The 25,839-nt window shown below is 41.1% G+C and overlaps 1 protein-coding gene across 2 annotated transcripts in view; it reads left to right on the top strand.

Annotated features, from left to right (window-relative positions):
• The window catches only part of scube1 (signal peptide, CUB domain, EGF-like 1), a 152,892-nt gene that overhangs the window by 79,483 nt on the left and 47,570 nt on the right, over positions 1–25,839 (top strand). Inside the window, exons 5-8 of one of the 2 annotated variants that reach the window (XM_041780281.1) lie at positions 414–542; positions 5,098–5,214; positions 13,647–13,736; positions 23,720–23,836. In XM_041780281.1, the coding sequence (XP_041636215.1) occupies positions 414–542; positions 5,098–5,214; positions 13,647–13,736; positions 23,720–23,836 (453 nt within the window). The remainder of the gene's footprint in view (positions 1–413; positions 543–5,097; positions 5,215–13,646; positions 13,737–23,719; positions 23,837–25,839) is intronic. The other variant, XM_041780282.1, reaches the window with a different exon arrangement.

Here is a 25,839-nt window from a genome sequence, read left to right on the forward strand (position 1 = left end):
TCCCAAAGAGGAATTTTTGTTCGTCTAGTCATGGTACATATGTATTCCAAGTTGCATGACTGTCGCTCAAGACTGTGGGTGAGGCTCCTGGATACCAGGTTTTGGGGCCCCTGTGGGGACATTTTTTGAACTAGATGAATGTAACCACCAGAATATGACATTTTTCACCAGGATCAAACAAGCTGCCAAATTTGGTGCGTTTTGGAGCATGTTAAGGCCTCCAAAAAAATGCAAAAGTTGTGAGAGAAAAATAATAATAACATTAAGAATTCCTTCAGGTACAATAGGGCTCTCGCACTGGTCAGTGCTCAGGCCCTTAATTTATATCAATGTATGCATCTGAGTTTATCTGTCTGCAGCTCTTGTGTGATCTCCACATAAATAGCCGTTCTGTTTCTCTGTCTCCGACACAGATGGGATGAACTGCATGAACAAAGACCACGGCTGTGCCCACATCTGCAGAGAAGCTCCTGGTAAAGGAGGAGTGTCCTGTGAATGCCGTCCTGGATTTGAGCTCGCCAAAAACCAGAAAGACTGTACATGTACGTATCATAGCTTACTTCTGATTTTCTTTACAGCCTTTCAACATCGCTTCCTCTACCTGAGTGAGGAGGATCTAGCATTCTCTTTTCATTGTAGAGAAATATTTCCTCCTCTGACTTGAGGCACCACCATAAATGGTACACACATGTTTGATAGCCTTCTAAAGTAGTCTTGACTTTAGTTAAGAGACTGCACTGTTAGCCTTTAGCCTTGGGTTTATTCACATTTATTTTAAATACTTACTGCCTGTCCTGCTTGCAGATATCACTTTGTATGAGGTAGTCACTGTCCATACTGGATCTACTATTTAATTTTCTGCCCTCATCCAGTACATCTAGTCAAGTTCTTCCACACCGAACCCTTCAAACCACGTCTTTAAGGTCTTTTGCCTGGCAAAGGGCTAACTTCAAGATACACATAATAAAACTGACTCAATATTAGCTTAAACTGCTATCATATATGGAGTTCCTCTAGAGAGCATTGTTGTTTCACTGTTTCAGTCCTGCCTGGTTTCATAGATTACGAGTCCAAGACAGTATAGAAACCTAGCCTTGATAGTAAACCTGAGCTGTTGTTTCCCTATTTACAGCCTGCTTGTTTACAAAGATTACACAAAATCGGACTATTAAAATGGCTTAAAAAAAGTCATTATTTCACTTATTTGTAGGTGAATTTTAAACACAATTAAAAGGGTTAGCAGCTGTTTCTTACATACAATCCGTTGCAACATACACACTGCGTTTAACACATGAATACCAGCACTTAGCTTCATGTTAGTTCATTAGTTCGTCAGCTTAGTCAGTTCTCACCAGACACCATAATAAAATTCAGCATTTAAAATCGATTTGGAGTCTTACCATTCAATTTCTCATTGGCAAATGAACTCAGCTACAGCCGCTGTTCACTTTAAACTCTAAAATCCATCCTGTAGTCCATGGGTCTTCAGCTGAAGCAAAGCTCACAGCTGCTGCTTCATGTTTGTGTTGCTGTCATTACATCCTCCATTGGTTATTAAATCAAAATTCATCCGTTCCACCATTTTCCTGCAGTACTATTAACATCACCAAAGATATTTAGGATTCAGACAAACAAATATCCTTCACAAAACTTTTCACAATAAATTTGATCATAATACAGAATACCTACTTGCATTGCACTTTTTGATGCTTTTCAGAATCAGAGAGAGATCCTTTTTCTTTCCCATATTGCTTGAAACCTGTGGCCTGCTTAATAATGTGGGACATCCTTCTTAAGTAGTTTTCCCTTAGTTGGGCTCACCTGGCAAACTAATAAACACAGGTGTCTGAGATTGATTTCAGTGATCCAAAGAGCCCCGAGACACAATACCATCCATGAGTTTAATTGGAAAAGAAAAAATTGAATGGTTTTGACACTAAAATCCAATTTGCATAATAATTTGGAATGCAGTGTAAGGCAGATTCACATGAAATCAAGGTAAATAAAAAGGTGATTTCTGTGCATTTTATGAAAAATTGTATAATACTTTGACTTGCAGTTAAAGCAAAATCAAAACAAGCATTTTTAGTGGACTGGCCCAAATTTAGCCCATTGCCTGTCAATATTTCTTTGCAGCCATAACAGCTTGTTTTGCAGCTCCTGTCTGAAGCAATTTAGGAAGAAAATACTAAAACTGTTTGTACCTTTTTAACCATTCAGACCTTAATGTGTCTATAAACTTAGTCCATTTTTAAATTTCTCTTGAAATCAGGCTATTAGACGTTGGAGGTCTAGAAATTCTCTCTAACACTTTCTGTCATGTGTTAAGCTTTAGCCAATTGACTTGTCACTTTATTTTACAGTCCACATGGCAGCAAGGTATTAACACTCACTTTCATGGACTAGAGTTTATGAGGTTACGTTACTGGTGCGATGAAGGCTCTAAATTCTTCCTGTAATAAACATCTGTATTAGCAATGATGGACACGTTCCAGTCGGCCTTCAGCGCTGAAATATGAGGGTGGACATTTAATACCAAAATCAGTTGGGTGTTTCAGGCCAAGCAGAGGGTGCTGAAGGATTCAGTAGAGAGAATTCATGTCTCTGAACTCCCCCCCTCGTCTTCGCTCCATCCTTGTTTGTCCGTCCTCACGCAGAGCGCCTGCAGCCATGGAATTTAAGGCTGCTGTTTCTGAGAGGGGAAAAATAAGCTTTTAGTTACACTTTGTTTGGCAACACATCTTGTTCTTCTCTCAGACGGTGAGGGTGTAAAGATTGTGAAAGCCCCTGAAAGGCTCTAATGCGTCCCCCACTGGGCTAGTATTTCATTAGCGGCGAGGGATGCTGTGCTGTGCCGGCATGTTGAGCATGGCGGCACAGGACGGCAGTAAACGGGTGATGAAAGAAGCAGTAGTTATGTCAATTACTCCTCCAAACGCACATCCCTCCTCCAGTTTCATCCAACATTCTTTTCCCCACATCCTATTCCTCCTCCTCTCTCTTCTTCATCTATTTTAAACCATGCATCTCGTTCTGCTTGGCTTCTTTTTTCTGAGAAGAAAACTGGTTCATCTTAGGAAACCACTCTACGTAGGAAAAGATACCTGTAATGTCTTCATGCATGCCCTTTTCACCTCCAGAACTGTGATTATCAGAAAAATTAGGAGAATGTAACTGCTGGATGGATCAGTTGTGTTTATGATGGCAAACTCCAGCTTAGGTTTTTGTGGCCTGTTGAAAACATGCGGCTTCGTTGGCAATTTTGGAGCCAAAGAAGTAAAACTAGAAGTGCAGGAGAAGCGCTGAAATTCTTAAGTTCTCCAGAAAAATCCCAGTGTGAAATTTTGTCCTAATAATCATCTCTTTCTCACATTTGTTTTTTGACTTCCTGCTTCTGTCTACTTCACAAATAATTTGTCTTCTTAGCACTTCTTCCCCAATCGCTAGAAAAGATCATATCTTTTTTTTCATTTTCCTAGTCACTCTTCTCTCACTTTTCTCTTCAGTTGTCCCTTTACTTCAGAAGGTTTCCCATCAAATTAGCGGCTTTTTGAAGGGTGGTTTCGGGATTAGGGATCCAGGCCCTGATCTGAGTATGCTTTACCTAAAAATGTGGTTCATTTGATTAGTATGAGCACAGAATGGTTGCGCTCTGCTATATGCTTCGGGTCGATGTCTTTCATGAATATAAATCTTTTCCTAAGCCATAGTTCTCTTGTAGACTGAATAAGATTGTCCTTCAGGATTTTTCTATGTTTTGCACATTAATTTTACCCTCTACCTTTACAAGCCTTCCAGGGCCAGCTGCCGAGAAGCATCCCCACAGCATGATGCTGCCCCCACTGTGCTTTGCTATTGGGATGGTACTGGGCAGGTGATGAGAAGTGCCTTTATTTGATAGAGGAGGACAGTGGATAGAATCGGAAACAGGGACGAGAGGGTGGGGAGAGATGTGGCAGAGGGCCACAGGCCAGATTGCAACCCAGGCTGCCCGCATACGTGGCGCGCCTTAAACCATTTGACCATCTGTGCGCCCCTAGGGATGTTGCCTTTAAGGTGATGTGCAGTGTTTGGAGTCATGTCTGATGGCTAAAACCACTTTGGTCTCATAAGGTCAAAGAACATTCTTTGTATTGTAGTTGAATTTTAATCTCAGTTTTTATTCATCAGTGGTTTTCTCTTTGACATTCTCCCATAAAGCTTTGACTGGACCCAGGCAGCAGTTGTTGTATGCAGTCTTTCCCATCTCAGCTGCTGAAGCTTGTTTCTGCTTCAGAGTCTGTGTGGGGACGGCCTGATCTAGGCAGATTTACGCATGTGCAACACTCCTTCCATTTCTTGAAGATGGATTTAACTATGTTCAGTGCCTTGGAGATGTTTTGTGTTAATCCCCTGACTTATTCTTTTCAAAAATTGGTTCTGTGATGCTTGGAGTGTTCTTTTGTCTTCATGGTGTAATGGTAGCCAGGAATACCTGGACCTTCCAGACACAGGTGTCTTTATACTACAATTACTCGGGACAAATTCACTGCACTCAGGTGATCCCCTTTTCACTAACTGTGTGACTACGAGCACAAATTGGCTGGATCTCTGTTGAATTAGGTCAGTCACTTTAAAGGGGGTGGATATTTATGCAGTCACTTACTTCAATGTACATATTTTTATTTATCTGACATTACTTTGTAGAAATCTGTTTTCACTTCGACATTAAAGAGAGGTTTTTGTAACTAATTTGTCAAAAAAAAAAAAAAAAAGACATTTTTACCATGATTGATTTGTAAAATCAATAAAGGGGTAAAATTTCCAAGGGGAAAATACTTTTTATAGGCTCTGTAAAGAGCTTGCTAGAGTAAGGTCTCGGATCTAAAATGTGAATACCCTTGTTAAACATTGAGGTAAATACCAAAGGGAATGACGGCTGATGCTCTGACTGGTTTGACTCCTGTCTCTCCCAAACAGCACCTATGAATTTTCAAACTGGCTTAACAATCCTTTATTTTATCTGATCAATGATTTAATGGACATTTTCATTTTCATTAGTATTTTTTTTTTTTGTATACAATCCATGAGTAATACTTGACTTTGTGTTGTCTCCAGTGACATGTAACTATGGAAACGGCGGCTGCCAGCACACGTGTGACGACACAGACACGGGCCCTGTGTGTGGCTGCCACCAGAAATACGCTCTGCACTCGGACAGCAAGACCTGCATCGGTGAGTGACCATAAAAGATGGCTTCCTGGTTCACACGTCCGGAAAGCCATCTCAGCTCTTGATTCAATGCTGAAATTGACTAGATAAGTAGTAATAACTTGTCTTGGGGATGGTTCAGTTAGAGGCTTGGACTGGTCATCTTCTAGCTTCTAGCTCCTCCAATCTCATATCCTCTTCACAGAACTTAGTGTTGTATAAAAATGTCAGAACACGTAAGCTTTCTAGGTATCCTAGCATCCTCGTTTTTAGGTAGCATCTGTTCATTGGGCCTTTTTGGCATCATGACAAAATTTGCTGAATACAATTAAGGAGAAACCCATTTAGTTCACTCTTACATGTGTTCACTTGGGTTTGGCTTCCTTCAAAGGTTTCACTTTACAAACCAAATGTGCCTTTATCCAACGGGTAAAAATAGGATTCCTGCTAGATGTATAACAGCACACTCTGTAAAATATTATGCTTACCTGAACAGGTCATTTAAACTGTCAGTAGATGAATGCTTTGAAATGCTGGCTTTATAAAGGCATTTTCTCCCTGCTTTTTTCAAATCAGTAGAATCAATGTGGCGTTTCAGGTAGGTGGAGTTGTCCATAGCTCTGTTTTCTATACCTGCTGATATAAATGCAAGATAGGTTGTAAAGTCTGTCCAGTGCTTCAGGATTCTTCACGATTTTCTGGTAACTTTGAAAAAATGGGCCTCAAGGACCTGTTGGATTGAAGGGGTTGGTTCCCAGTCCCCCGTAGGAGTTTTGCTCAAGATCTCATGGGAGCCAAGAGGCTCTGTCTTCTCTTAGATTTACACGTATCTCTCTAATCTAGATTAGGTGCTTAATTGGGCATTTCAGCCAAGAATTACAGTACTGTGCAGAACTTTTAGGCATGTTTGGGCCAAACATTGGAGAGGCATCTGGCTGCAGACCTCTATGGTGGGACGTTTTGGACTCATCTGTTGCAGACCTTTACAATGGGGAAACCCCAACCATGGGGCAGGAAGTGACATACTGACCCTTGTTGGGTCTATTCTTATTTTTTTTTATTCTTATATTATTCTTAATTTGTGATTTGTTGAAATTAAATATATCATAAGTAAATGTTTTGATTTTTATTCATGCAATGCACATGGGTGATGTTCGTCACTTCCTGGTCCACGGTCAACGTTGAGGTCTGCTGCCGAGTGCCCCACATTAGGGGTCTGTAGCCAGATCCTCTTGAAAAATTGAGGCTGAAGTGATGCATTGGATGTGGTGAGTAAGCTGGCTGAGGGCACCATTGGGTGGGAGGAAGGATCGACATAACCCCAGTCATGCTCTGGATAACCTTGTATATCATCAGGGGTATGGGAAAATACCCCTGCCTAGTCCGAGCAGATAAAGGGGTTTCCACAAGACCCAGTTGTGCTGTGGATGTCCCAAGGGCTCCAACAACTGCTGGTGGTCTCCAGGCGTATCACCAGTGGTGAAAAGGCTCGGACTAGCGTTGCTGCTGAGCTTGACCTTGGCTGCCCCCTCTCCAGCAGGTTGTGGCTAATCGGTCTGTGACCGAGCGCTTTACATGCCAAAGCGTATGCACATGACTGTATAACATTAAAAACATTTGGAGCTAATGCTTAATTTTTCTTGTGGGCCCTGGGGGCTTAGCTTTTCTTAGATATGAAGGAAAACGATTGGGAACCATTGATTTAAGGTATCGATTCTTTTATTTGTTGAAAAGCTTCAGAATTCACCATTGGGGCATTTATGTAGTACAAAAATATCTGAAAAATCTGTTTACTACTGACCTTTTTTTGGGCATCAAACCAAAAATGTGTTCAAAAGTCTTATAGACTTAAAGGCATTGGAGCAAGGCATGCTAAAATGCTAACTCACTTCCAGGTTTTAGGACTCATTAGGGTGTGGTGTCCACAGCAGCTGTTTTTATGTGCACTGGCAGCACTCATTTTCCATACAAACCAATGTAGTCCAGCATTTTCTACGCTCAGCGTCTTGGAAAGTGCCCTGAATATTTTGGATACTACGGAGGGAAGCAGGATTCAACCTTAGTAACTTAGCAACAGGAAGAGAAGTGCTTTGAAACTGATATTGTGGGTACTGCTGGTAAAATATGGCATCTGTGGACACAGGCCCTTCCTGCACCACTCCATACAAGAACATTTAAGATCATTTGTTAAGCATTGGGTCTATACTGTTATACTTGTGTATGCCTTTCTTGCTCATTTGTAAGATTCTAGTAAGGGTGTCTAATTTCAGGTGGTCAAAAAGTTCCAAACATGTTAGATCATTTACACTGGAAAGTGCTGAGGTTTTTAAGGCAACAAAACATGACCCAAATCAACAAATTCCACGGTTTGGAATCACAACTGACCTGTGGAGAAGCCCCGCTTGCATTGCAATCCAAATAGGACACTTTGCTAAGTTTAGTGAACATGATGGAATACATTTAATTCTCTAGCTTCTCAGGTTACCTCTGTCAGTGTTGTACCTCATGGACATTTTTGACAATTTTCTACAAACTCCAGTTTCAACAAGGTTCAGACACAACTGAAAATATGGATGAAAACAGAATACAGTGATTTTCAAATCAGTTTCAACCTTTAGTCAACTAACTACAGCATAAACACAAGACGCAATGTGTTTCATAAGAGTTGGGACATACTGGGACATATTTACCTCTGTGTTCCATCACCTTTTCTTCTTATAACAGCCTGTTAGCATCTGAAAACTGAATACACTAATTGTTGAAGTTTCGAGTTGGAACTCTTTCCCATCAAAGTTGTACTTCATAATGTGGCATGTATTTTCAATGGTACACAGGTCTGAGCAGCATTAGGTCAGTCTAGGCCCCAACCTCTTTGAATAGTGAAGCCATGCTGTTGTACCTCATCCATCGTCTCTCTGAAATAAAGCAGGGGATTGATTTTATAATTCATTCAAGGTCAATAAAGTTTTGCTTGTTTGACAAAAAAATTACATCAAACCTTTAAAATCTCAAAGTGGAAACAGATTTCTACAAAGTAACGCCAATTAAACAAAAAAATGTAAGGTAAAATAAATGATGGCAAAAATATTTCAATTTAAAGTGACTAGCCCTGTCCCAATATTTTAGAACAAGTAGCAAGGCATGAGATTCAGTGTTTGTGCTTATGTTTTCCACAAAACCAGGTTCATCAGTTTGAACATCAAATTTCTTATCTTTGTGTTGTATATAATGAATTTCTGTTGAAAAGGACTTGCAAATCACTGTCTTCTGTTTTTATTCACATTTAACATGTTGTCCCAACTTTTTTGGGAATTGGAGTTTGTGATTCAACAAAACCTCGGGAAAGTAAAATTTTCCTGTGCTTTTCTACGGAGGTCTATGAGCTGGACATTTGAGTGCATTATGTCGCTCCAACAAATGAGATTGGCTCGTTTCGTTGTAGGGCGGGGCTTAGCAATAGGTCATTTTCCTAGGGCTCCAGAATCTTGAATGCCAGATTCTGTAACTTGGCTTGACAAGAGTTTACCAAACTTTTGTCCAGTTAATGAGCTACCTGGGAGTCCATGTGACTTTTGTTTACAAGTTCTGTTTCATTTGTAATGGGCAGTGTAAATCTTAATGAAGCAAATAAAACAAACTAAACTTTTCCATGTGGTTAAAACCAGACACGACTAAGTGAGCAATTTAATGCTTGGTTAGATGCAAACAGATCAGACTTTTGCCAGATTCACACCAACAAAACACATATAGGATCAACCTCATGGACTCTTTATCTGGTGTTGTTTGGTCTGTCCTGCTGGGTTTAAACACTGGAACCACCTCTCTTTCTCTTTTACCATTTGGACAGATTGCTGAGCTGCTTCAGCTCCATGTTTTGAATGCTCATAACCCTGTTTTCTTTCAGCCGGGTTGAAGAAACACCACGAAGAAAGGGCTTTGAAGAGGACTGAGTGCGAGCAGGAACCCTCCTCTCCATACTTTCCCAATGTCTGGCTTCTTTTCTCTCTCTGTCTCTGTCTCTCTTCATACTTTGACGAGAGAAGGACCTCTGTGTCTGTGGTCTGAGAGTCCCGGCTGCTCTTTCGGCCTACCTCTAACCCCCACCCCTTCTTCCCTTTCTGTGTAGCTCTGTCCCTCTGCTCCTTCTCCCTCCTTCTACTCCTCCTGCTTTCTGGTGATAGTACCTGATTGCCTGTCTTGTCTCAGCATCCATGTTATAGCCAAATTTGGGTGGATTTTAGATTCCTCAGTGCACAAGAGGAACTCTGGGTGGGGTCGGAGGGTGTTAGACTCGGACATCTCAATTGCAGCCTGATCTTAGGTTAAGCTCCCACGAAAGCAACCTTACCTGCTCCTCAAGCTCTCTCGCTACCTCCTCATCCTACTCAAAGCAAAACACAACTGATTCATCGACTACCAATATTCACAATCCAACCACAGAATCACCTCCATGCCTCATCCCCATCCATCAGCCCCCTCTCTTCTCCGTACACTTCAATAAAAAGACAGGGACTTACTCCACTCACACTTTTGTACTCTTACTACTTGCATGTGTCCACTCATAGCTTTCACATAGACCGTAATCCCACAGCAGCCATGTTCCTGGGGCAACCTGCTCTGGGTGGAAAACTCAAATATTGTTATCATGTTGTACTATTATCTTCCAGGTTGTTTGTCATATAAATGTATGAGAATGTTTGCATAAAATTGCTATTCCTGATTGAAAAACGACTTTAAAGACAATGGATACTGAAATTCCTGAACCACTTTTAACAATGAAAAACATGTTTATAGCCCACTACATACCATTAGATCAAAGCTACCTGAGCATTAAGCCTCTTCACAGTCCATTTTTTCCTGATAATTTTGGACATGAGTGGGTTAAAGTCAGCTCAGCTCAAGCTCAAGTCACATAAAAAGTCGTAGTACTGCCAATTTTTTGTTCGCCATGGAACAGGAAGTTTATCTCAGAACTGTAAAACACACTATTTTGATACATGTTAAACCACTCTGTTATCTATAGCCTTTTTTATATCTGACAGTGGGTTCAAGTCAGCTTGAGCTCAAGTCAAATAAAACACATAGATTCTGCAATTTTTTTAGTTGCCATGAAATACGAAGTTTTTTTCAGAGTCCTACAACATGCTGTTTTGACACATTCTAATCCCCTCTGTTAAGAATCATGTATATGCCAGTGTCTTATGACTGATAAAACTACTTCCTGTTTTATAGAAAAAAAAAAAGACATTACTATGTTTTTTTGTGTGAGTTGAATTTGAGCTGACTTGAACCCACTGGCAGTTGTCAAAAAGGCCACAACAAACATGTAGTTTTCATGTATGCATTATATTTGTAAGAATTCATCACAAACTTGACCTTTCCTTAAATGTTATATGAGGCTGAAAAATGTAAATTGTGGTCATTTTTTATTTTAGCCTTTTTACATCTACCAGTTTGTTGAAGTCAGCTTGGGTTGAAGTCAAATTAAGAAAACGTAGATATGGCAGTTCTTTGTTCGCCATGAAACAGGATGTTTTTTCCTAAGTCTTTAAACACTGGTAGAGCCATGAATGGTTTTAAAAAATTTAATGAGAAAAGGAAAGTATTGATCTCAATTTTGGAAAATTCTGAAAATCCTAAGGGTTCTTCTTCAACTAAGCCCTTAGATAGGATTAATCTGATCCAGATAAAATTGAAGAGTTCAAAGAAAGCTGAAAATAACTCTTCTGTGTGTGAACAAATCTCACAGAAAAAGGCTGTTCTGGCGCTCCCTATGGAAGCAAGTTATTGTATCTTACACATACAGGGAACAAACATTCTGAGACTGAAACCAAATTTTTAGTGGATAGGGATTTTTAGTTATGGTTATAAAAGTTAAAATTGCTTGATGAACAGTGTCTCTGTGTGTTTTTTATTTATACAATTACCTCTGACAGCTGTCAAGATTCATGGCTCTTCCAGTGTTTTATGACTCTGATAAAACTACTTCCTGTTTCATGGTACCATTCGCCATGTAACGGGAAGTTTTATCCAGAGTCATAAACTTAAGATTTTCGCAGATTTTAATTCACTCTGTTAAGATTTGTGGCTCTACCTGTGTTTTAACACTCTGATAAAACTACTTCCTGTTTCATGGCGAACAAAAAATGGCATGTTTTTTTCTGTGTGAGTTGAACTTGAGCTGACTCAAACCCACTGGCAGTTGTCACAACAAAAACCAGTGACCACAAACATTTAGTTTTCATGCTCATTATTACATTTACAGGAATTCATCACAGTTTTTACCTTTCCTTAAATGTAATGTGAAGCTAAAAAAGTTAAAGTTGTGTTCTTTTTTTTTACCTCTGCAAGTTGGTTAAAGTCAGCTTAAGCTCAAATTACATAAAACAAACAGGAAGTAATTCCTCAGACCTTAATGTAAGGCCACAAGTAGCATAATATTAGCATAGCTTTTATCTAGCAGCTAATGGGTTATCAAAAAAAAAAAAAATGCAAAATTTGGTGCAGCGTTTTTATTTTCCATTGTCTTTTTAGTCCCTTTTCAATCGGAAATAGCAGTAAAATGAAAACAGTCATCATATTCTCAACCTTTAAATGATAAATGACCTAGAATATACTTGTTTCACATGATAAAGATGTTTGAGGTTCCTGCCCTTAGTGTGATGTCACAGGAACATGGCTGCTGTAGGAACATGGCCTATTGTGGATTCGTCTTCCACTGCCTCTTTTGCAAATCATTTCGTCCATCTGTCTGTTTGTCTGCTCGTTCAGCTGCATGGGAAAACCTGCACTGCATCTTCATGGTTTCCCTGTTTCCTTAATAATTTTCTTTGGTTTCCCCTTTTTGAACTGAAGTACATTTTTGTTGTTGTTGTTGTTTTAAGGGACCCTGCTCACCAGTGATTTAACATTTCCCTTCTAGCTGTAGTTGTAGTAAAGTGGTTTTTACTCCCCCCTCTCCCTTCCTCCCTCCCTCCCTCCTCGTCCAGTGTAGGTCCGGCTCTCTAAATTGCTCCCCTCTCTGCGGGCCTCCCACCACCACTTAGTCCTACAGACTTTAAAGGAGCCAGTGGGCCTGTGGTACTTCTCTCCCCTTCTCAACCTGTCTCACTCTCGCATTTTTATCTCCAGATTTTTTCACACACTCGAGCAAGTAGTCGCTCAAAAGCATGGTATGCACAAGTATTCGATTCAACAATCACACATTCACACAGCCACATCTCACCCGTTAGCTGAGCACCAGAAAGCCTCCATTCATCCCCGAGTGTACTTCAGAGTCACTTTGTCCATCAAGCGCCTGAGAGGAGAGAGAAAAAAGGTAGTGGGCCGGGAATGGAAGGGACATTAATTACCCCAATATCCCGCTCCCCCCACCACCGCCAGCCTTAGGACTGTGTTTGTACATCAAAGCCTGCTCCTATTGCGGCTAACGGCATCCATTCACAAAGAGATGCTCATTCAGGCCCTAATGACTCAGGCCTCCCTCTCCAAGCCCCATCATCAAACCCGCCGTCCCCAGCACCACATGCATGCCATCTTAACAGCCAAAACCACCTTCCTCCCTCTCCCAAATCACCTTCCTTAGCCCCCCTCGACTCCACTGCCCCACTTCGGGAACATGGTTTTTCCAGTGTTGACTGTTAAAGCCAGTTGTAATGTGTTCCATAGACAAACAGGCAACCAGCGCTGCCCCAGACTGCCTCCTCCTGCTTTTTTGATTTCTCTGCATGCATCCCTCTCCTGTTGAAAACCCCATTTCTCTTCCTTCATATTCCTTTCCCATTGTGGGCCATGATGGGACTGATTCCTCTCTCTCTTCTGTCCATCATTCCCTCTCGATCATCTGCTCATTACTCTGCTGTCAGACTCCCTTCTTCTTCCTGTCATTGTCACTCCCTTTCCTTTGTCTCTTTGCCCACATTCAAGGCAACAAGTCTTGGAAATGTTGGTCATCCTTTCCCTCTTTCTCTGTCTCGTCTTCCTCCATCCTTATGCAAGGGAATCATTGCTGACAAAGCGTGGCTGTTTGATATGGAAGACAGAAACTCCATCGGCAACAACAGCAACGTCTACATCAGAAATAAAATTTCCCTTAATCCAATCCATCCCCCAAAACCCCGAAACCCTTCCCTTTATTTTTGACAAATCTAAGCCCTGAACTTCTACCCACTTCCCTTCCCTACCTACTTGCCTTCCTACCTACCCTTCCTACCTAAGCTACACACTGATACTGATCATTTTCATTTACTTTGTTTTGTTCTTTTGTTTGCTCTGGGGGATTTATCATTTGTTTGGGGATTAACACTCTAACAGGGAATTTGGCGCTTCTTCATCGCTTCTTGCTTCTTGGCTTTGGTGTTTTTTGCTCAAACGCCAAGAGGGGCTGAAGGTCTGGTCATTTGGGCTTCTCATTAACCTGCTGCTCACTGTTTGTCCCCTTGTCACTTGTGTTTTAGAGAAAGATGAGGCTGCAATTGAGAGCTCTGAGTTCAATGCCACGTCAGTAGCTGATGTGGACAAGCGGGTGAAACGGCGGCTACTTATGGGTAACTCTTTTCTTCCTCTTTCTATGTGTTGCCATGGCGCTTGTGCTTGTACCCCCCGACTCCACTTCTCTCCGTTCCTTCTCGTCCTCCTCTCTCTGTTTTATTTTGTTTATTTCTTTCTATTTTTTTTTGTTGTAAACCTTTGATGCCCACTGTGTCTACTCCCACAGTCACGGTTTTGTTGCAACAGTATCTAACGTGATGGAGAAAAGTTTGCTGTTTCTTTTTGAACCCTTCCTCCCTAACCCCACCTACCAACTTTTCAGATGGCTCTAAGGTTTTTCCTCAAATACTAACATTCACTTTCCCAGTTGCACCATCCACTCCACATTTTCTATTTTCCCTTCCCCCTTTTTTGAACACCCATGTTAAAGACAGGATACTTCATTACCAAAGCAAAAATGTTGAGGTGAAAAACTTCAGTCTAAGGTGTTAATGTTCGGTGCAGGTGATACTCTTCACTAGGCTGGACGTGGACTTAGAGATCTCCCAACACTGAATGAAAGATTTAACTAAGTTAACCATCAATATGTTTAATAAAGGCATTAACTTCAATCGTGTTAAATCAGTTGATTCCATTTTAAATGGATGGTTACCAAGGCGGCTGGATGGATGGACAGATAGATGGACTTAAGGACTGATAAATGGATGGACAGACGGACGGGTGGACTGACAGACAGGTGGATGACTTCCAAGATGGATGACTGGATGGAAAAAAAGGATGGATTGATAGGCAGGTGGACAGACGAACGGATGGATGGATGGATGGATGGATAGATGGATTGGTACCTAGACAGCTTGATGGAAAAAAAGAATAGATATGTAAATGGAAGGAGGGATGGATCCTTAACAAGACAGCAGGATGGGGGGACAGATGGACTAAGGGATGGACAGACGGATGGACTGACAGATGGATTCATGTATGGTTGTAATATTGGATGGATCAATGGATGGAGAATACCTGTGTGGATAGACTGCTAGAAGAGTTTATGGTTGGATGGATAGATCCTTAGCAAGATGACTGGACAGGGGGTTGGACGGGTGAATAGACAGATGGATGACTACCACGAAGGATGGATGGAATAATGGAAGGAATACAAGGTCAATGGATGGATGGATGGATGGATGGATGGATGGATGGATGGATGGAAAAATGGATGGATGTACAGAGGGATGGATGGATTGATTGTTACCAAGACCCCTGGATGGAGGGACAGATAGACAAATAGACTGAGAGATGGATAGATAGATGTACCAAGAGACAGATGATTGAATGGATGGAGGAATGGAGGTCTGGATTGATAGATGGACAGGGAGACTGACAGACGGATAGAGAAGTTTATGGATTGATGGATCATAAACAAGATTAAAGGGGGTCAGACAGATGGACTGATAGACTGATGAGGGGATGACTACCAAGATGGATGGATGGATGGATGGATGGATGGATGGATTGAGAAATGCATGGTTCGATGGACAGGTGGACCAACAGACAGATGGATGACTTCATAGATGGAAGGAGTGTTTAAGCAGTCAACTCAGGATTCAGTCTCTTGTCCACGGACACTTCAACTTGTAAACTGGGATTAAACATCTGACTTTGCAGACAAGAGATGACCCCACAACTCAACCACAGATGCCTCTTATATGGACCAGTGTTAATTTTGGCAGTTATTTTTAATTTTAGTTTTAGTTTCAGTCTTTAGATGAAATACATTTTAGTTTTAGTCACATTTTAGTCATTTCTATCCTTTATAGTTGTAGTCATGTTTTAGTCAAAGAAAACTCAAAAAATTGTATAATTTTAGTCCATAAAAAGTTCTCACAGTTTAGTCTTTACTTTTAGTCCAAGCATTTATTTTCTAGCCTAAATCTGGTACTAAGTCATGGTAGTGTGTTCTATGCGCTCCGCCAAACCTGGGGTCCCTGCTTTCTACAGCTGAGAGGCAGAATAGCTACAGATGCATTTTTTTTGACAGATTTACCCACAGTGGAGAAATATCGTGGATTTTGAATGTCTGACGAAAACTATATTTCATTTCAGTCTAGTTTTAGTCATCTTGACGGAAACTAAAATTAGTTTTTGTCAGTTTTAGTCATCACAGATCTATTTTTGTTAGTCTTAGTCCCGTTTATGTCATGAAAAAAAGGCTGTCGCTGAATATTCTTAGTCATAGTTTTAACACTGATATGGACTGAACAATTTTTTCTGCCATATAGTCAAATAGAATACACAATCAAGCCATCAACCCTTTCATCTGTCCATTAATGAAACTGCTTATTCTGTTCAGGGTCTTACCAGGTCCTAGCTTTTATTGGGGGGCAAACTATGGACTGGTCACTCAAAAGCCTTGTCCGATCTGTGGCAGTAAATCATGAAGAACGAACACTCCCTCCTTTTCTCTTTTGCATTATGATTATAGCCTAGTAGTAACAACACTTAGAGCCACATAACTGTTGGTATTTCTATTGTAATTAAATGTTTACTCTGTGGTATCCCCACCATGCCTTTGTGCTTGAACACACACGTGTGTTTGCATGTGACTGCAGAGAGCACAGAGGCCATACTGGCGCTGCACTGGCACAGCCTGAGCAGCATCAGTATGTTAGATTTGACACTGCTATCAGTTTGTCTGCCTCCTCTGACATACGCTGCTCCAGTCTCTGCCGACAACATGCTGATCTAGATGAATGGAACTGACACTCATAAAAAAAAGGTGCTGCTGAGGCAAGAAGAAAGGCGGAAATGAAACAGGGAGGGAGGGAGCGTGGGTGTTCAGATGAAAAGCCATACCGAGAAATTTCATGAAGCTGATATTGAGTGGATTGTTAAATAAAGAGCCAGATGCTGGACACATGTGAGCAAAAGTGAAAGTCAGGGGTACCCAGTGGCTGAAACCATACATTTTAAATAAACCATCACCTCAGGAGCTATCCTGATTTCTGTATAAAGTTTATCCAGGCAGCGTGATTGTGGAGCAGAGCCGTGTAGACTGACAGCTGATTTATGTGCCCATCGCAGGGCTGAAACAGGGATCTTTTTGAGTCCTGAAAGGTGATCGTGCTCCTCTCACCTTCTTACAGTAGTGGAGCGTTTGCTGTGACTTGGCATGATGCTTTAGTGTAAACAGTGACATGATTTTCTCTCATGCTCTCCAGTTTTAATCAATAGAACATGTGTCCTCCTCTCATGGAAAAGAGCGGTTTGCAGAGGTCAGCCTTTCCATGCCAGGAGTGTGACGGACATGTATATACTCACGGTCTTCCTTCTCATTCCTCAGCTTCTTACTGGCATATTCTAATCCCTGCGCACCGAGTTGTCACGCTCACACAGGCTGCAAGATGGTGGTAAATTGTCATGGTTTGGCAAACTTTTAACCTGCTCCTTTCAGTATGGTGTATGTAGAGTTAAATGGAGCGTCTTATATTAAAACGCCTCATAAACACTCAAAAGGAGATAACTTATGTACAATTAGTGACCCAACCACTCCATCAGCCTACATGGAAAGCTTCAAGCAGGGACAGCACACACTACTGCTCTCCCTATGCCGATCAGGAAAGCATTAGGCAGGGAGAGAAGCAGCAAAAAGCTAGCATCAATGACAACAGAATGACATGGATAAAGTCAGAGCAGAATGAAGGAGGAGCTGGGGCGGAGGAGGGCTGCAAGAGCAGCATGCAGAGCATAGCCAGGCAAGAGCAGTTTAAATAAGGCGTCCTGAGAACAAATCAGCTGGCTGTCAGCTGATCAGGGCTTGCATAAGATCCCAATTATGGCAGCACTTGACCCCATAGCCTGCCTGAAATAATACTATATGCTCAATTTTATGCACACATCTTTTGTAAAAGAATGGCCCTACCTAAAATCCTAAAGCATCACAGCAGTCTCTGATTAATAAGAGCAATCCAGAGTCACTTCTAGAGTGATGATGCCCTCATTTGGGTGAAAACAAGACCAGAAAACACAGTAGCTATGTGACTCACCCCTTTATTTGTTGGGTTTTGTGCTTTTAACCATTTACAAAACGCAACTTATGACATATTTTTCATCAGTGTTAAAGAAGAGCTCTTTGGCTTTGTGCGAAAACCAAGAACAACTTGTCAAATGTTTGATCAGTGCTGTCTTCCTGCTGACTTTAATCTCCTTAGACTTGAGCTTTTGTCTGGAATGCATTTTTAGTTTCTCCAATTTATCTGGGATAACCAAGACTTGATTAGTCAAAACATCAACTTTGTTTTTTGACAGAAAATTCTTGGAAATTTTCCTTTCTAAAAACCACACAAATTCTCTAGAATTTCAAAGAAATTACTTTAAACTTCTATGAAAATTCCCAAACAATCCTATGAATAGTACCTCCAAATGACTTGATACTCCCAAACATTACAGTGAAATTTCATCATAAGGCCTAAACATTCCAATAAAAAGAACCAAATATTCAGTTTAAATTCCTGAACATTTTCAAGCAAATTCCCCCTTAATTGTCTTAGTAAATTCTCAAACATTTGCAAATACATTCAACCAAATTCAAGCAAAATGACTCTTCAAACATCTAAACAAATTCCCTTAAATATCCATAAAAAATGATTAAAATTTCAAAGGACACCCCTTCCAAAAAAGTCCCATTAGGTTCAAAAAAATAAATTTAAAGCATTTCACTAAAACTTCCAAAGAAACTCTCCAAAATATACAAAAAACATATCCTGTAAATTTTCATGAAAATACTCAAAAAATTAAAAGTAAATTCCCAAAAATATCCAAACAGAAAATTGGCCAACATTTCAACCAAAATACTTAAACTTCAGTTGACATGCAGGGTCTGAGGAGTTAGACAGCAAACGCTCTGTGACTAATATTGCAAAGCAGATGGATACGCCCCTTTCCATGTGTCTCACAGGTGACTCCATCTCGCAAAGCCCCCGTCTGATCCATTTGGGCCCGGTTAGAAAGTGACAGGACCAATCACAACGAGGGACAGTACTTTCGGGCGCGGCAGAGTCATGACATAAGCAAGCAGCAACAAGAGGCCAGTGCAATTATGGCGGAAGAATTTAGCGTGAATGCTGCTAAAGCGCCAGTTTAATCAGAACTTGACAACATTTCTTTGTTGAAAGGAGAACAAAGAACAGCAGTGAGTTGATTTCTTTTCAAAAACAACAAAAGTCGTGGACTGTCACGTCTACAGTCGCCATGATTCGTGCTATGCAGCTCTAATGGACTTTACTCCTTCAGTACGGGCGCAGCTTGCTGGCGGCTAGGTCACATGTTTTGTTGCTCTAATTGGCCCGTAAAGATGTGACGGACAGAACGTTCATCCAATCACTCTCCGAGTTTTTTTTCAAATGCTCTGCCCTTTCCCAATCGCTGTCTATGAGTGGTTTTCCAGATGGATGTGTGAAGGAAATCCATCTGGCGTGCCAGTTTACTCTGTGACAGTGAGAGCTGCAGTCTGCTTGCCCTTTTCCACACAATCACAAACTTACTAAAGACATCTCAAAAGTTAAGATTTAAACTGGTTAAAGTGCACAAGAGGTGTGTTGCATCAGGTGTGTGGGACATCATCAGTCATATGATGGAGAGTCTGAACAGACACCTACATTTTTGTTTATTTTGTATGTTACAATGCTGGTCTTTGCTAAATTGTGAAAGACCCGGTCTTTCCCATTTACTGCCATCATTTAGATGGAATGTGGAACTATTGTTTGTGAAAAGCACCCAGATAAGTTCCTCTTACCAACTGGGGATGCCTGCTGTAAGAAAATGTTCACCGCCCCTGCAAACTTGTGCTTTCACCTGTTGACGACAACAATATACACCACACAAAGGTGTTTTAACAAATTACAATTAGGCCAATATAAAAAGAGGTTGAAGAAGCCATACTCCACTTAATGCATTAGCCCTAATAAGAGTATGAATATAAAAAATATGAACATTACAATACATATTGAAAGTGTATAAAAGTGAAGAAAGAACATTTTGAAAATAAGTTATTTGCAGTGATTTAAGGGAGTTGCAGTGGATTGTGGGATATGTAGTTCCTTCTCTTTAGGAAGAAAATTACATACAGACACCTGATTTGCTAAGTTCTAGGACTGAAAAGACAGCTATAAGAATTTTCTGAAGTGCTAATGGAGGATTTGAATGGGAAATTGAGAGATCCTGAGGGCTGGACTATTTAGGCCAGGAGTGTCAATTTGCAGATTCTTAATTTAGGTCTAGCCTAAGAGCCTAAAAAAAGTCAACATTTAAATAATGATTTAAATCATCAAGGTTTAGTTTACACGTTTATACTGGGGGCAATCTGCAGACCTCGTACTGGTGGGCCAGTTATAATTGACAGATCTTATGATCTTGCTGCTGGGTACAGTTGTACCACTACAGTTGTGCCAGGTTTGGCCCCCGGCCTTGAGTTTGACACCCCTGCCCTAAAGTGAACGTTTTTGCACAGATTTTTAGTCTAAATGTCTCAAATCACAAGTAGAAGCTCTGGAGAGACAGTTGTCAAATTGCTCTTTTCAAAGCTGCAAGACTTTTCTAACCCATCCAGTAAAATATCTCTTAAAATGGAAGAGTGCAGTTTTCTTCTATCTCTAATCATTTTTTTTTGTTTTTGTTTTCTTTGTTGATTTTTTTTATTTAAAATGTGAAAATCTGATCATGCAATTTTTTTTTGCCACAATCAAAAAGCTGACCAGACGATTCCTCAATGACTTCTATGCAAGGTAAACCAAAAAAAAAAAAAAAAAAATTCCTGATGTCTGGTGGTTTTTCAAAGAGCAAAATGAAAGCTGTTTCTTTCCTTATTTCACCCTAATTACCAAAAATGGAAAAGAAAGCACATGAGGATCATTTAGTATCAAACAAACAAAAAACAGTACTTGTTGGTTAGCATTCACAAGGTTTAGATTTTGCTTCTTTGGTGTTGTCCTGCCCTCATAGAAGTGCAGAAATATGTCATAACACACATACAGAATGCAGGCTGGGACAGAAATATGCAGGGTTAGACAGAAGGTGTACAGGCTTGGAGAGGGGGGGCCGAGGGGAGAGGGGTTACCAGCGGCTTGTCCAGCATATCAATCAGGCTTGGCGGTGCGTCTGTGTTCCTGAGCTCAGTCTGGCCCTCGGGCTGGGCTGGGCGGGATCTGGAGAGAGAGGGGTCTAAGCAGGACTGTGCTCACCCTCAGCTAATGATAGGGCCCAGTGTACTCAGTATAAATCACCCGACCCATAAACACCACCTCCACCCGCGTCACGGCTGCTCTCTTACATGTCTGTATACACCTGTGCAGGCCCACGGCCTTAGTCTGAAGATATGAACAATACTGTCACAGATCTGACACAGACCCAGGGAGGGAACAGAGGTCTGCTGATGTATATAAACATGGAGAAGCTGCTTTGGGCTTCTGACATACAACTACAGGAGCACCAGATTAGAGAGGGTTAAAAAGTGAATGTAAGTCGATGCCAGTGAGAGGTCAGTCCACAATTGAAATACCCAGAAGTCGCTACAATGGTTATCTATCTATCCATCTATCTATCTATCTATCTATCTATCTATCTATCTATCTATCTATCTATCTATCTATCTATCTAATTCATCCATCACTTCATCCATCCATCTGTCCGTCCATGAGAGCATCCATCTATCCATCCATCCATCTTGATAGTCATCATCCATCCATACGACCATCCATCTGTCTGTCCATCCAACAGTGCATCAGTCATCCATTCATTCATCCATCTTGATAGTCATCATCTATCTCTCCATTCATCTATCTGTCCATCATCCATCCATACAATCCATTCATCCATCCATCTTTCTGTCCCTCCATCCATTTGTCTGTCCATCAGTGCATCCATCCATCATCCATCTTATTTTCTGTAAAATCAATTCATCCATCCATCAACTTTCCTGTATTTTCCATCCATCCATCTTGATAGTCATCATCCATCCATCCATCCATCCATCTATCCATCCACCCACCTACCCACTTATCTATATAATCTTTTCATCCATCCATCCATAGATGCATCCATCCATCCATCCATGCACTTTGACATTAAAGAGGGTTTTGTTTTTTTGGTAAACATTTTTTTTTTCATAAAACCCAAATTATATTGACCATTATTGATTTTAAAATCAACAAAAGGGTCTAACATCCAAGGGGCTGAATACTTTCTATAGGCACTGTAAATCTACATTTTTAAAATTTTAACAAGTATCAAAGATTCAATTGTCCTGCCAGTTCAAGCTGACAAAGCAGTGTCAGAGTAGATGTAGAGTCAGGAAACCACAGAGTCAGATTTGGATGGATGTGATAGGAGATGGTGAAAATGACACATGCCAAGTATGAATCAGTGCAGCTTAAGTTGTCCAGCTGAACTAGCTCACAGTTAATGCTAAACATTTCTGACAAAACAGCTTGAAAGTTGATTTCAGAGAGTTATGGATATCTTAGTTATGGATCAGCCTTCCTATGAAAATGGCGCACCAGTAAATGCTTCTCCTCTGTGAACAGAAGTGTCATCAGGTGACATCTTTGTGTATATGTCCGAGTTTAATAGATGGTTGAGAGCCTTAACGCCACAAAAATCTCCCTCACCCTTGCTCTGTAAAACCTCTCCCCTCATGACAGATTTAAAATGCCATAGTTTGTTATCTGGCTGCAGACCTGCTTCACGGAGAGAAATAAGTCATGACAAGAATGGCAAAATGACGAACAGAGAGCTTCGACGGATAAACAAACACCGGTTAGAAAACAGAGATAAAGGGAGAAAAAAAGCCTTGAGATTGATGTTGTTTGGAGCTGCATGACGAAACACAAACAAATCTACAAACACCGTCCTGTTTCCTGATAGAAAGCAGCAGCCATGTTGGCTCAGATGTGTTTGTGACTGTGCATTCTGAAAGGGCATTATGCTAATGCCTTGACCTCTCGATCTGGATGTATTTGCCATCCTGAAAGGGCTTTTCCTGCTTCCCTTCTTCACTTCTTCCAAGCACACAATATCCTGGCATTTTAATTAAATTGGAAAAGCTGCCAGGAAGGAGGGGAACATCCTTGATTTAGATGTTGCTGTTGTTCAGCAAAGGCCTTTGAATTCCAACTTTGCCAGAACTGAGCTGCACTTATTTGATGAAGCAAAGTCTTCAATTCAACCAAAAGAAGGAGACCAAAATTTCCCAGTACCATGCAGGATTTTCTCAGAAGTAAGTGAAGTCAAACCCGCCAAAAGCAGAACAGTCACTAAGTGAAACTTCCTTATTAGGTGTCGTTTTATTGAATCCCTTCAACAAACATGAGTTAACGTCAAATTTCAGCCACCTCAGCACTTCTCCGGGCCCGTCGGGAAAGTGTGTGCTGAGCTTAGCTAAAAAAACAGCGGCCGGGCAGGTGAGCTAGAGTTACCATGAGCTCGTGTTTGTTTTGGGATCAGCTCAGGCAATATTCACAAGTCCGAGCAAACTTTGTCTGCGCCACGTACAAGAACATTTTTCTGGAGGAAAATATACACGCCGGTTCCACAGTGTGTTTGAGACTTACTGCACTCAACTTTGCACTAACTTTATTTTTCTATCTACTTACCTTAACCCTACCTTTTCTATTTGTATTAACTGATTTCTTGTCACATTTGTAAAAACAGGAGCGACCTTTGGGCCAAAGAGTTCTCCACCCTCCTCCATCAGCACAGTGTCATGTGATTTTTGTCTTGTTTTAATGACTACTGCTGTACATAACCAATGGATTTAATATTAAATGTCTCCTCTCTTGAAAATGTCATGTTGTGATGTAATTTCTTCATCTGTGTGTGACAAAGCTCCATGAGAAAACTCAAGGATACATTTGATTGTGTATTCTTGTCCTGCATGAAGCTTTGTTTCCACTGCATCACTGTCATTGTCTCTGGTTCCTTCCAGAAGCAGAGGCCGCACGTTAACACCTCTTTCTCTTTTCTTTTCCATCGTCGATCCCGTCGTGTGCAGAGACCTGCGCGGTGAACAACGGTGGCTGTGACAGGACATGTAAAGACACGGCCACAGGGGTGCGCTGCAGCTGCCCTGTCGGATTCACTCTGCAGCCAGATGGGAAAACCTGCAAAGGTTAGTAAACGCACCTAACAAGTCAAACACAGCAGCTTGGTTGGTGGTTCATCACAGGACAATATGACACTGAAATGCAGAGTTCAGCTGTGCTGTTGGTGTTGCTTGATAAGGGCATTTAACTGGAATACTTTGATGGAGGAAGGTGGCTGTTATGCCTCCTTTCAGCAAGTTACTGTGGACCCTCCTGTTGTAGACCTTGGTAGCAAGTTAGCAAGCAGATGGATCTGATAAGGAAACACAGGTCTAGTTTGGGGCTGATTGACACATCTACATGCAGGAGTAAATCAGTCTCTAGCCCCTGTATCCAGGTGGTTTGAAAATTTTGATTTAGTACAATTTAAGAAAGATGAACATGTTTACAACCATTTTAAAAATATAATTATAGTTGGACCAACACAATAATTCAACTTTTTTTAACCCCATGTTAGAACTTACGGTAGGGAAGCCTCTCATTTCATGTTTTTAACTCTAGCCTGGTGTTTTGAAGTGCCTCCGAAATCACTTAAAGGTGCATTCTGTGGGAATATCAGGGAATATCAGGGAATATCAGAAACATCTGACCATTTCTGAATTGCTATGCTCACTTCTGGTGGTAATTGTGGCAACAGTGGAATTTAAAAAATAGTTTCTGTTATTTTGTTCCCTCTGTGATACTGTTGAAACATGCAAGATGCTAAAATCCAATATGACATAGTCCATCGACGCGACCCCTAATAAATAACTTTATCTGTCCCCAGGGTGGGCTTACAAGACCGCAGTTTCCACATAGGATGACTGCGTTGCGCACCAAAGCGCCACAGGTTTGCTCCAACCAACAGAGAGCGACCTTGCCTTTGGTAGCATGTCTACAGCGCTGCGCAGCAGTGCGCAGTCCTGTTCAGTGGGCAGAGATCACAGGAGAACTGCGAGTTCACGCAGGAATAGTATGTCAACAGTGGATGATTTTACCTTTTGGGGTTGATTTATCATCCTTTCCGTTATAAGTCCGTGATAATATTACTTCTGCCATTGAATGACTACATTAGGAAGTCAAAAGGTTCATGTTTGCTGAAAGGATCTGTGGTTTTATGTAAAATTCTTTGGCTTTATGTCCTCAAAAGTGAACTTTTCCTTGTCAAGGGCGCCGTTGTAGCTCTGTGACTGACTGACCACTCTGTGACCCTTTGCTTTCGCTACAGGATGAGATGTAATGTTAATCTAATGCATTTTGTTGTAATATGAAAGAGAAGATTCTACGCTTGACTTCCTGTTTGGAGCTTTCTGATTGACTGGAATCGACACGGTTTGGCAGTGGCCAGTGCTGAAAATAGACCTGCAGTGTATCTCGAATAGAGTGGGGTGGTGCTCCAGGGATGCGCCGCTGCCGGACTGGAGCGCTGGCTGTGGAACTGCTCCGGTAGACTAAATAGGGAGCCATTTGCTCCGCAGTACGATTCACCAGCAGATCGCAGTCGCTGTATGTGGAAATTGAAGGTTGAAGCAGCAGCATTACGAAAAAAAGGAGCAGAAGTCTTCCAAAAAAAAATGACTGCTGCAAATATAAATAGAGTAATGTGACATGGACCACTGCTGAGTAACCAAAGTATTTGCAGTGCAATCAAAATAAAGTATAGATATACTGTAAATATATCAATTAGAATATATAGAGAGGTATCTGAAGTGGACTTTGGAAAAAAATGGGTGTATTAGTTGAAAAAAGGACAAAGTTGCAGCAACAACTATTGAATGGTCATCAGAGTAACTCTGAATAAAAGGCGCTGAAATTTGAGGCTGTTGATGAGTACACCCACCTGAGGGCCCCATCGGGCGGAAGTAGTATTTACACAACCCAGGTCATGCTCTGGATGTCTTTGTATATTACCAAGGGCATGGGAAAATAATCTGATCAAAACAAAACAAAAACCACAGTTTTAGGGCGGAGTTATGGGTAGATGTGGCACTTAAACTTAGCCTAGGGTACTGTTAGGGCAGGTAGGAGGGTTGCCACAACCCCCTGGTTG

Source organism: Cheilinus undulatus, linkage group 23 (assembly GCF_018320785.1).
Source record: "Cheilinus undulatus linkage group 23, ASM1832078v1, whole genome shotgun sequence".
NCBI classification, from domain to species: Eukaryota; Metazoa; Chordata; class Actinopteri; order Labriformes; family Labridae; genus Cheilinus; species Cheilinus undulatus.